This window comes from Phycodurus eques, chromosome 8, assembly GCF_024500275.1.
Source record: "Phycodurus eques isolate BA_2022a chromosome 8, UOR_Pequ_1.1, whole genome shotgun sequence".
NCBI lineage: Eukaryota > Metazoa > Chordata > Actinopteri > Syngnathiformes > Syngnathidae > Phycodurus > Phycodurus eques.
The window spans coordinates 27,674,539-27,687,664 of NC_084532.1; the positions used below are offsets into that span (position 1 = coordinate 27,674,539).

Below are 13,126 nucleotides of genomic sequence, written 5' to 3' on the forward strand. Positions count from 1 at the left end.
TGTGCATGGAATGCACTATATAAATAAATTAGCTTCGCTTTATCAAAAGTGCTTGTTCCGCTGACCTGGCGAAGACTCTGCGTAACAACCCAGGCTAAACTTGGCTCCTCCCCCGACACGCGAAGCTCGTCTCGCAGTGGCAATGTATGAAGCGCTGCCTTTTGGGGTACAAGTCATCGCTTGGTCGATGTATTACTTTGTACTGAGAGCCGACATTTGAGCGACACAAAGCAACAAAATATTCCCGTTTACGCCCGTGAAAAGTTTCCAATTTTGAACATTCCCACAATTTTGCCAGCATACGACACATCCGTGGAAATGAAGCATGGAAACATCCAAGTTGGGGGGGGGGAAACAACAAACAAACAAAAAAAAAAACAATCCAAAACAATTTTTACAGCTTCAAATGGGGAACGACAACATTTATTATCCAGTGTTAAGGCACGTACGTGGAAAATACAACACACGAACGATGATGTATTCAACAACGACCACGTCATTTCTTCACGGGAACCAAACGGAAAATTTCGGATGGAGGGGGACGTCTGAAAATGTCAAAGTGCTTTTCAAAAGTTGGTTCTTTGGCCGCTGAAACGTTTTTGTTTGCTTGTTTCCACCTGAACACGAGCATATATAAAAAAAATAAAAAAAAAACTGTTTTTAAGACCTTCAAGTAAAACGGTTGCGAGCTTAACGTCCAGGAATGTTTTTGTTCCCCCCCCATTTTGCAAAACAAGGCATTTAACATTGACCCCCCCAACTCGTTCGGATATGAAACAAGATAAGAAGATGCAGCCGGGACACCTTGAGGCATCTTTGGTTAACACTGCTAAAACACAATGAGACATAATGAGCATCAATCCCGCTAGCCGGAGCTTGACCGTCTTTGGATTGTTTCCAGGAACGTGAAGAAGAGACATTCGCAGTAATCCAGCAAAATGATCACCCAAATGTACGAGCGGGACTAAAAGCGCCACACGAAAATGGAAAATAAAACAATAACACAACGAGAATAAAGTCAGAAAAATTAAGCACAACTATTACGAGGAAAAGTTATGATTAGGTGAAATATTACCCGCAAGAATTTTTGTTTGTGTGGGAATTTTGACAGTCACGTGTTAAAATTGGCGCTTCGAATTCTCCAAATGCTCCCTTGTAGTTTCACAACTTTAAATCTTTTACATTATTTTTAAAACGACTTCTTGTAATTTACTTTTGATTTAACGCGTTTTCTCGTAACTTACGAATTTAGTGTAAAAAATAGGTTTACTAAATGAACAGTTGCAATTTACAACCTTGTTTCAAAACTTTGTATATTTGTAATTTCTTCTTTTTATTAAAAAAAAAAAAAGTAACGTATGACTTTTTATTGTGATTTAATAGTTTAAGATTGTAACTCACAACTTCGTTGAAAACCCCTATAACTTTCTGGAAATGATCAACTTTTTTTTTTCCTTTTTTTTTTTTTTAAAAGAACGCAACTTTATTCTTGCCATTTGACTTTCTTGGAATCTACGATTTTGTTTGTTCAAAACTTTATTATTGTAATTGATGACTTTTCTAGCAATTCACGGCTTTTGGGAAACAAAAATGCGACTTTATTCTTTGTAGGTTTTGGTATTTATGGATTTTTTTTTTCTATTTATAAATTTTTTGTTTAAAACCCAAAGAATCTGTTGCAATTTGCAACTTTTTAATGTACGACTTTTTTGTGTGTGCTAATTCTCTGTAACCCGCTAGACTTTAACACATAATTCACATTCATTTTGTCCAACTACTGACTTTATTGTTTTAATTACTGGAATTGTATGATTTTTTTTTTTTGTCAAAAACGCAACTGTATTCTTGCAATTCACAACTTTTTGGGTCAGGTTTACGACATAATTCTTGAAATATTACAACCATTAGTATAAAACCTTAACAATTTTCCTAGCAAGTTAAGACTTTGGTTAATAAAATGCAACTGTATTCCTGTAATTTAGAACTTCTTCTAATTTACCACTTTTGTCATTTAATTCTACCACTTGATTTTAAATCAACTTTTCTGACTCTTTCCTCATCATTTGACTCTTTTTCTTTTTCGTGTGGCACTACCATTCCACGGTGAACTGAGGTCACGCTGTGCTGAAAAAGAAAAAAGAAAAAAAAAAAAAGTCCCCTTCGAAAGACACAATCAAGGCCGCTGTTGCGTCAAAGCACTTTGGATGTAAAAAAAGAAAAAAAAAAGAAAAGCTATCTCAGACAGCAATGAGATGCATCTTCTGTGGAAAATTAAGCTTTCCTGGCAAATAAAAAGGACACAGAGTTCTTCTTCCAACTCCCAAATAACATTAGCATAAAATAAAGTACCTATTTGCATCCTTTATAAAAGAAGCTCTTTGGAAAAAATATAATAAAAAACGTGCAAATTGGAAAATGGACGGGAGAGGCGTGGCACTTTAGCCGACGTTGAGTCCATCCTGGGAGTTCCTGGTGTACTTGACGCCCCCGTCGGGTGGGAGGTGGATCCGGACCGACAGACTGGCGTCGGGGCGCTCCGATTCTTCGCGGGGGCGGCGGGGGTCTTTGGCGAGGGAAGCCGCGGAGGATTTGGCCTCGGGGTCGGGCCCCGCCCCCGTCCGGATCCTGCTCAAGTTCAGGATGTTCCCCCGGGGGTCTTTGGCGGGGAGCCGATCCAACTGCCGGCCCACTTGGACCGGGCTGGGAAAGATGGTGCCTTGACACGCCCGGTAGAAATATCTGCAACACACACGCACGCGTCATTATCATCAACAAACTACACGAATGAAGACGACCAATAACACCACAGTAACGTTTGGAATGCAATTTTCACATTCAGGCGTGATTTTATTCTCGCAATAAACCTTTTCATAATGTTTGTAAACAGGTTATTTCATAACATCGTGCTGAAAAGCTCGAAAAAGTGATACCTTGATTTATGAGAACCCAAATTTGCACTTTCAGACGTTTTATTGAACGTGACAAGCAGCCAAGCATAAATACAAAATGAAAAGACTCACAAGGAGCATGGCGCAGGTGTTTAAAGGCACGAACCTTTTTTTTTTTTTTTTTAGTAATAATGAGCTTTATTCTTGCAATATTCGTACTTTTTAAAACCTTCCAACTCTGTTGGTACAATTTATGACTTTTCTAGCAATTTAGGACTGCAGTAAAAAATAAATAAATAAGTCATTGAAGTCCATTCTGGCAATTTTGGACTCTAGTAATTTGCAACTTGGTCGCTAACTTTTTGCATAAAACTAACAACTTCGTTGTCGTAATTTACCATTTCCTGGCAACGTATGACTTTTGTTTTAAAAAATGCAATTGAACCGTCGTAATTGGACATTTCAAAAAAATCGAATGTACATTACAACTTTTTTAGTAACTCATTTTTGCAATATCACGACTTTTTGTTTTAAACCTTTATTGTTATAATTTGCGATTTTATTAGCAATTTAGCATAGGTTCAGGTTTTTGACAAATTCCTTGAAAAAGCCACAAGGAACATGTCAAAACTTTCAGTTTAATTACACTTGGTAAAAGAGTTTTATGATGTTTTATATTTATATTTCCTTGCTGTTTTACTATTATTCCAGTCGCTGTCGCTGGCTCGCACGCACGCACCTGGGCAGCAGCGCGGCCGCCGGCGTGATGAGGCACAGCAGGTACAAGGCCGGGTCCTGCAGCAGCCTCTGCATGGTCCAGTACGGGTTGGAGGGAGAGTAGCAGGTGGGGCAGGAGGCGTTGTAGCACAGCGCCACCGTGAAGAAGAGAGCCACGCTGAAGCAGATCGACAGCCAGTTCATCCACGTCTGGAACGAGAGACATTAGATAGACATCGTGTATGTGACGAAAATCTCTAGGACCAGTTTGTCTTTGAAGGCAACTGATCCAAAAATGGAATTGAATTGAATTTCCCAAAAAGCACAATTGTTTTGAGTTTTTTCCGCATTAAAACAAAAACGTCTCCAGGACTGAGGTTTTTCACCCAGGTTTTGGTCTCCACCCCCAAATGCAGCAGAATGGTGAAGACGGCGATGGTGGTGACGGGGGTCCCCCATGTAAACAGGTCCACGTCCGAGTCGGCGTAGGCCTGCGGAGGAAAAGCGAGTTCAAACGCCGCAACGGTGACGACGGAACGACGACGCCGAGGAACGGCGGGGACACTCACGAAGTAGGGAATGAAGAAGCAGATGAGGCTTTGGTAGAAGGCGTCGATCATATTCATCCAGAACATGTATGGCTTGTATTCCTTTTAAAAGCAACAAGACCGTCCGTAAACCGCTAGTGAGCAACGTTACACGCGTGACTACGACGACGGAGCACAAAAAGGTGCTTCGCAATTGCAATGTTAATTAAAATAAAAAGATGTATAAAGACAGACAAGGATGTCATCTTAAGAGCTGACCGTCAAAAGTTCGGCCTTGATAAAGATATGATATGACAATGTCAGACAACTCGTGATCCAAAACGTACCACGTTATATGTCCAACGGTAGTTCTTTATGCATCCATCCATCCATCCATCAATTTATGGAAATAAATAAACAACTTCCTCATGCCTAAAACGGCTGTTTTGAACCAAAATGCCAAAAAAGGACAAGGAAGAAGCGCGCATCCACCTCCGAGTTCTGTCCATTGACGTAAAGCTGAGGTAGTTGCTGCAGCGTCTCGGCCGGCACGTCCTTGTCCAGCGTGCCGGTGACGAGTTGCGGGAAGGCGGAGAACATCAGGTTGAAGAAGATCAGATACCACTGGTCGATCATGGCCGAGCCAGAGAAGCCGCAGTAGAACTGATACCAGAAGATGAGCGCCACGAACATCTGCGGTAGGAAAGAAAGAAAGAAACAAACAAAAAAACATTACTTGTAAGACACACTTGTTCTACTAGTGTGCTGGATTCTGATACTAGTGAGGACTAGAGAAGAGCATACTAGGACATTGAGCTTAAGGATATCGAATAAATGCTCAGACAGCTGTATGGAAAGCTACTTTCCCCCCCCATGTTTTTTTTTTTTTTTTTTTTAAACCCGCTTGTTGCCATTCAAAGAGTGAGCGTTTTGGGAGCGGCGACGGCCACGTACGGCGTTCTTGTAGAAGAAGTAGAGGATCATGTTGGCCAGGCGCGAGTAGCACCAGTGTCCGTGCACCAGCAGCAGCTTCTGGAGGTAGCGGAAACGCGGCAGGGCAAAGTCGCTGGCCATCACCGCCTGCAAGACAACACGAGTCACGGCGGACCTGGTCTACAGCAACTTCAATGGCTGCCCAGTAGGCACCGCTTTACATTTTTGTACGTTTGGTATTTCAGCCTACAAGAAGTCCAATTCGGAACTTGACAAATATACAAGAGGCTGAATCTGACCGCGACTGCAAAATGTGGAATAAAACAACCAGGTCGACCTGAGGGCATGAACGTAAATTGCCGCTGTGCACATTCAAAAGGAGCCAGAAGAAAAAGCAATCCGTAATGCGCACATAAAGATGGAAGTTGGCAAAATCTCATTTGATACTGATTTGAATTTTTTAAGATGCACCGAAATGAAAATTCTTGGATGAAACCGAAAATGAGAAAATGGTGTGCGTGCCTTAGCCACCTGGGGGCAGTATAATGGAGACAGAGACACACACAAAGAAGAGTTTCACAACTGACACAGTAAGATGCACTAATATTAGTCATTTTTCTCAAATGATAAATATATGCCAGTGAGTATTGTTAGTTGTTGTTGTTAGTCTACATGCGTTGCTCCACCACTGTTGTTCAAATATCCATTGTTTAAGGATGTTACCACCGCAACACTGCTGCTTTTCATTAGCCCGTCCGTCTATGGTGTTTTGCATTGTTTGTTAGCATTGGGCTAAAGTGACTTCTAAAGCTATACGGTTGTTTTAAAACACAACGTGTAATTCTCTCCGTTTTATGCTTAGCTTGGCAGTAAACTTCGACTGGGAGTGAAGTGAGCGGAGTTCACTGCCACAATACAGCGCGAAATTGTGTTCACAAGTCAAAGCAAAAATGCACCATAATCATTGTTTTCGTCTTACGCATCCTTTCGCTGGCAAAATGTCGCTGAAAAGAAAAAACCCTACATTGCAGCTTGAAACGATGCCTTCTTCAAAAACCTCCCTGAGGTAAGCCAGCCTCAGAACTCGCACTTTAATTGGCGGCGCTGACCCCGGGTGACGTGGTCAAGCGTTCGCGTGGCATAGCTCTGCCGGCTTTCTGCTGATCTCTAACAAGCGGCGTCTGGATGGGCGTGCGGGGGAGCGGGTTCTTCATGAGGCAATAGTGAGCGAGGCCCAGCTGTGAAATGCGCATCTCAGCACACGTGGGAGCGAGCGCTGTCCCCTTTAAGCACCCCTTTGACTAACGGTGATTAATCTGCCCACCCCGTTACAGATGGGAGTCTTTAACAGATGTGCTACGCCTGCGAGTTAATTGGGAGTCCCTGTTATTGCTGTGCAAGATCACCTTGCTGGAACGGCGAGCTAAGCGGGAATAGGGGGTGGGTGATGATGACGTTGATGATGATTGGTTGTATGCTAAGCAGGGCTGTTGGGGACGTGCGGCCGTGACCTTCGTGCGACATTAGCATGAATGTGGACGCGGCTAAACGAGCGCGGGGCATAAAAAAGGTGCCCGCCAGGTTTGTAAAACGCAACGTGTTACGGTCATTAAAAGGCGTCCTTCCACCACCTTGAACATCAGAAAAGATAGAAATTGCACTAGAAAACATCCGAAAAAAATAAATAAAGGACGCAGCGCTCCCCCGATCACATTCTCTCGTGCAATGTACTCAACATGATGAATGTGATAGTTGCTTGCACGTTATTAACTCATTCCCTGCCGGCCGTTTTCAAAGCAGACTTCGCCATATTGCCGGCCGTTTTCGAGCATTTTGCACCGATGCGTTCTGTCACAATATAAACACGGAATCTAGAAAGAAAGAGCAGACTCCTTTCACCAGAAGAAAACGTTTGTTTCTTGCTTTTTCCGTTCTGTCGTAATCAGCAGTAGAGGTTGGGTTGGTTTCAACAGAAACACCAGTTTCTGACCAAAACGTGGAGAAAACAAGCTTTATGTGGGAAAGGAACATCAAGGTGAACAGTGACTTTGACGCTGACAGTTTTTGCTTTCGTGACACCTCAAAGTATAAAACAAACAAACAAAAAAAGACTAAATGTATTTTTAAATATACAGCTAAGAACCCACCGTGAGCGACGCTGTCTCACCAAATGGTTCGAGTTGGCTTTTTAAAAAAAAAAAAATTTATACAGGGTATTAGTCATTCACTCCATCTTTTCTCACGATCGCGCCACACACTTTCTACTACCTAAAGTGAAACATACTCTGTTTGCACCACACATACTCAGTTCGAGCGCGAGGTGCCAAAACTTGTCCGACTTCCGACATGTCTGCATTTCTCTCCTTTATAATCACCATCGCGAGGCGAGATTGATCCCCTAATCTTCATCTCGTAAATTTCAGATTCATTTGTGTTCGGATCTCAAATCCAAACTGATGCAATGCCGCCACCTACAGGGATCTGTTTGCCATTACAGGGGTTGACACACCTGAAAGGTGGGCAAGACCCTCTTGCAGACCTACCAGTTGAGAAACAATGAATATTCGTTGGTGGCAGTAAAAGGTTGGAGTCCTGTGGATGAATATAAACGTCTACGGAAGTAAATGAGTTTGAATGAAAACCACCAGCGTGAACAATAGAAATGAACAAAACGACAAGGAGTAATCCATAGAGTGAAAAGAAAAAGACCACGGAACTAACGATCTTATGCTCCTGCGCAACGTACTTTTAATGATTCATGCGAATATTACTTGGCAGTTATTAACTACAACAGCCAAGGCGGCACAGTAGAAAACTCAAGGGCTTACCTGCATGCCCTCCTGTCCCGATATGCCCACGCCAACGTCAGCTACCTGGATCATACTGACATCATTGGCTCCGTCGCCTACAAAATGTTTTTTTAAAAGTCAACTTAAAATCATTTTTGTTTTTTTAAATTGCCTTCATTTTTCAGGTTTGATTTTTGACTTGGCTTTTGATGTTGTTGCCTGTGACTTTATTTTTTTTGTTTTACTTACTTTGGTGATATTATTAATATGAATACATATTGAAGTAACAGTACTTGTGTACCACCTATGGCTAGTCTACCCACCTGTGTCTTTTTTAAATTGACTTCATTTTTGAGGTTTCATTTTTGACTTGGCTTTTGATGTTATTACCTATGACTTTATTCTTTTGTTTTACTTACTTTAGTGATACTATATTAATACATATTCACGTAGCAGTACTTGTGTAACACCTACGGCTAGTCTACCCACCTTTTGTCTTTCTTTAAATTGACTTAATAGTGAGGGCAAAGAGCGTACTAGAATATGTCCCTTAATCTGGGTATCAATGATATGGAATAAATGCAATCATAGGACTTTGCATAGCTGCTCACCGATGGCCAGCGTCATGACTTTGAGCTTGTTGCGCACCAGCTTGACCACCAAGCTCTTCTGCAGCGGCGTGGATCGGCAGCACAGCACCGAGCGGCAGCTGCGCGCCACCGCCAGGAACTTGTCCTCCAGGCTCCGGTCCAGGGCGTAAGCCAGGGTGCGGCCGTCGATGACCAGGCCGAGCCGGTGCACGGCGGCGTGGGAGGACGACCAGAGCGGGTGAGGAGGAGGAGACGGATAGATGTGGAAGGGGGCGAGGTCGGCGTGGAAGGTCTTGGCCGAGCCGCACAGGAATTTGGCCTGGATGTAGTGTAAACTCTCCTCAAGAAGCAGGGAGCAAGCCTCCTGGTTCAACACAGACAGGCACAGTCAGGATGAAAAGCTGAAACAAAACGAACCTGCTTCACATCTGGAAGGCACGTGTTTTACTTCAAAAGGACCTGACTAAACAGAGAGTGTTACAGCACAGGTTTTGGTTTTACCAAGTGCTGAAAGTAGATGAAGGGCGCTAACAAGGACATAAACGAAATCACATCAACAAACATAGGACACCAAAAAATTAAGGAAACGACCAAAAAAAAAATGGACTCACAAAAAGTAAAAAAAAAAAAAAAAATACAAATATGAAAGAAACCCCATCAAAAAGGAATTAAATCAAGACAAAAACAAAAGTCAAAAAAAGGGAAGGCTTGAAATAGTTGAAAGAAACATCCTGAATTTTTCGGAAATACAGTCGTTTTTGATGTGTCATTTTGCCAAGTTTTCCACTTTCCCTTACTTTTATTTGTTGTGACTTCATTTTGGGATTTCCTTTTTGTGTGACAGTTTATAATGCTATGTTTGTCTTTGGTTTTGATATTTTATTTCTGACTTTTTTTAAGTTTCCTTTTGTTTTTTTGTTTTTTTTAATTCCTTAATTTTACCGTATTCGTTTTGATGTTTCTGTCATTTTTTGTAACTTTTGTTTTCATTGTTTTTTTTATTTTACTTACTTTTAGTGTCCTTTTGCATTTTTTAATTAGTCAGATTTTGTGACTTACTTTTTTATATTCCCATCATTTTTTTGTGACTGTTTTTTGTTTTAATCATTTTTTGTGACCTAGTTTTCTGTTTCCTTCATTTCTTGTGTGACTTGGGTGTCATTTTGCCCATTTGTTTTGTATTTCCCCTTCAGTTTTTGTGATTTAACTATTAATTTTTCAAATATTTTTTTTGTCATGTTCTTTTGTTGCTCCCTTAAATTATGTTGTTGCAGAACAAAAGTGAAGACAAGACTTTGCCAAGATCCTAAACCCAAAGCTAATCTAATCCCCAGCTCACCATGGAGTCCGCATTGAGAGTCAGGATCTCCTCTTCAGGGTCCAGCAGTTTGCATGCGTACGCGATGTTGACGGCCGTTTCCTGCTTGTCGCCCGTCAGCACCCAGATCTGCAGGCCGGCCTTCCGCAGGGCGTCGATGGTTTCGGGCACGCCGTCCTGCAGCCGGTCCTCGATTCCCGTCGCGCCTGCGAGTAATATATTTTTTCCCACAAATAAATAATAATAGATATTTGAAATAATATATAACAAAATATTCTCATAAATGCTTTGTATTTTATGGCATGTATAAATGACTACCGTAATTTCTCGTGTATAATGCGCAACCCCCCCCCCCAAAAAAATGGTCAAAAGTCAATAGTGTGCATTATACATAGGTATAGGGGCAAATGGAAACAACTTTCACATTTTATAGATATATGCCGCCATCTAGATGTAAAGAAAAAGCTTTACATGTTCATTCCAAAATGCCATCGCCACCTAAAGGTTACGAGAAAGGTGTATACTTTCATTCTAATATGCCACCGCCACCAAGTGGTTATAAAAAAGGTGTAGCCTACACTTTCATTCCAATATGACGGGTACGAATGACTGCATAATATGTACAGTTGTGCTCATAAGTTTACATACCCTGGCAGAATTTGTGAACTACTTTATATATTTTTTTTGATATGTGACTGTTGACTGAACAACAACCATCATAAATGTTTTTATGGTTATATTTTGTTTAATGATAATTATTTTCTGAAATGCTTGACCGTCTAATTTGAATCCCATTAAAATAAAATTAACTGGTCCTTCATGTTTTCTTTAACATTAAATTAAATTGAATTAAATTCTGCCTGGGTAATCAAACATAACATATGAGCCCAACTGTGTGTTTTCTAATTTAGTAAATAACAGTAGGGCTGTGCATTTCAAAATAAGAGTAAATCAAAAAAAGTATTACGTGTTCAAGTAAAGTGCTAACCTTCAGAATTATTCTTTAACAAAATACAGATAATATTTCATGTTTTGATCATATGGGTGGAAGCAAGACCATGCATTGTAAAACTGCATTTTACATAGGTAGAAGGGTTTTCCAGAGTTTTGAGGGCAACTTTGGCGGTGCGCATTATACACTAGAAAATTAAATAAATAAGAAAAACAAAGAGATAATAGAACCATGAATTAATTAAAATCTAAATTTAATAATTTAATTGTGCAGACAATTACATTTAGAAATAAATCTTTATTACATTGATTGAACCTATTGAACAAGCATTTATTTCATGACGAAGCATTTTTAATCTTTTAATAGACTCGTTAACTATTTGATAACATTTACAAATAATTACAAATTCCATTGCATTTGTAGTAATGCAATGGAATTTGTAATTATTTGTAGTTTTTTTTTGTAAGTTTTTTTTACTTATTTCACGCATTTTTAAAATTAATGTAGTTTTAATTTATTCAATTACATTGTATTTGTTTCATAAAAAATGTTTACTGTTCAATAGAATTTTTTATTAGTTGTTGGGATTTAATTATTCAAAGAAATTTTTATTAATTGAATGACATTTGTATTTATTTAATTGCATTATTCATTATTTACTGGACTTTAATTTTTTTAATTCATAGTTAGTCCATGACATTTTTTATTATTATTTTGTATTTTTATTAGTTTAATGGATTTTAATGGATTTCATTGTATAATTGTTTATTTCATGACTTCTTTACGAAAAGGCCTTCATGAAACACATTGAAAACGGGACATTTATAAATAAAAGAAAAACACAATGAACTGTCAAAGTCACCCATCGAAGAGGTGGTGGGCGGGATCAGGGATGTGATTGGTTGACGCCAGGTGCGCAATTAACAATTTGAGCGAATACGGCCTCCATTATGAGTAAGAGTTTACCCAGGAGCTGAAGGTTGGTCTCCAGACGCAGGGCCGACTCGAACAGCAGCTCCTCGCGTCCCTGGATGGCCGTCTCGGCCTCCAGGTGGCGCTGCAGCCAGCAGGCGTACTCCTCCTTGCTCAGAACCTGGCAGGGCGCAAATGAGAGCAAAGAATTTGATGGGAGCGAATTAACACAAATAAGAGGTGGTGGAAAGAAAGCTGTTTTATTCCATATCCAGCTTAAGCTCCATTTACTAGTACGGGCTTTGTCCTCACGAGTAAGACAATTTATACTAGTAGAACGACTGTGTTGCACTAGTAATGTATTTTCTACTACTAGTGACACTTATGGCCTACTAGTACACAATTTAACTTTACTCGTAAACTACTATGCTGCACAAGTAACACTATTCGACCCAACTGTGCAGTTTAGTAGCATGTAGAAGTGACTAATTCCACTAGTTAAAATTTAGCACATTACTAGTAGTACTAGTAGTGCACAAATGTGAACTAGTGCACAATTTTGGCTACTGGTTGGGTTAGTGTAAATAGATCGGTGTTAACTAGTAGACTTGCATTTGTTAACTAGTTTTTTAAAATTTGTTTTTGTTTATTTTTTAAATTGTCAACTAGGGAACCATTTTCTACTCATTAGTAACTAGTGAGGCCAGAGAGTGTACTAGTACACAGCAAGCAGTTTGAGCATTTAGTTAATATACTTGACAGCCAGCTGAGTTGAGGCAAAACTACTAGTCACCATTTTGGTGGGGTCTATGAGGCTACTAGTGTGTGACGCATGACTACTAGTTGGGCCTCGTAATGTGACTTGTGCAGTCGCAGTTTACCTGTAAGATTTAATTATGTTAAAGTAGGCCAAAAGTGGGACTAGTTGTGGGGGGAAAAAACATTACTAGTACAACGTAGTCATTCAATAGTGTGCCCTACTCGTTGTCCTAGTGTACTGCATTGTCTTACTAGTGAGGACAAACAGCGTACGAGAACATGGAGCTCAAGCTGGATAGCTTTCCGTAGACATGTTTTACAGCCACAGTGTTTTCGCACTGGCGTAAATCAGCCATGTGGGGAAAATGGCACAGATTGCGGCTGAGCGAGTCACCGAGAATGCCACCACGTCGGCCAGGCGGCATCATCTGCTGCCACTTCCAACACTGGAGCGGTATTACCTTTTTGGCAATGCAAAGCGTGCGGAGGCCATCGGCGGCGTACTGGTTCAGGTAGTTCTGCGTCCTGTAGATGATCTTTTTCTGCCGTTTTCCCTTGGAGTTACCTTGGAAACCCGCGGGGAAGAACAGGAAGAGAAGGAAGACGCCGATGAGATTGGCAGGAGAGCCTTGACACGTCGGTGCCGCGTTTGGATGCTCACCAACGCCATCTGTGTTCACGCCTCAAACGCCAACCGCAGCGTAATGGAACTCGCGGCTCGGCAAAGCGTGCCCATCGAGC

General features: G+C 40.8%; 1 protein-coding gene across 1 annotated transcript in view; it reads right to left on the reverse strand.

The window, feature by feature from the left end:
- Positions 1 to 1,737: 1,737 nt before the first annotated feature.
- atp10a (ATPase phospholipid transporting 10A) overlaps positions 1,738 to 13,126 on the reverse strand; it is a 30,029-nt gene continuing 18,640 nt past the window's right edge. Inside the window, exons 11-21 of the mRNA XM_061683345.1 lie at positions 12,847 to 12,950; positions 11,681 to 11,807; positions 9,784 to 9,968; positions 8,466 to 8,808; positions 7,894 to 7,970; positions 5,087 to 5,212; positions 4,625 to 4,825; positions 4,175 to 4,255; positions 3,992 to 4,096; positions 3,628 to 3,815; positions 1,738 to 2,739 (exon numbers count right to left, since the gene is read on the reverse strand). Of these exons, the coding sequence (XP_061539329.1) occupies positions 2,439 to 2,739; positions 3,628 to 3,815; positions 3,992 to 4,096; positions 4,175 to 4,255; positions 4,625 to 4,825; positions 5,087 to 5,212; positions 7,894 to 7,970; positions 8,466 to 8,808; positions 9,784 to 9,968; positions 11,681 to 11,807; positions 12,847 to 12,950 (1,838 nt within the window). The 3' untranslated portion in view covers positions 1,738 to 2,438. The remainder of the gene's footprint in view (positions 2,740 to 3,627; positions 3,816 to 3,991; positions 4,097 to 4,174; positions 4,256 to 4,624; positions 4,826 to 5,086; positions 5,213 to 7,893; positions 7,971 to 8,465; positions 8,809 to 9,783; positions 9,969 to 11,680; positions 11,808 to 12,846; positions 12,951 to 13,126) is intronic.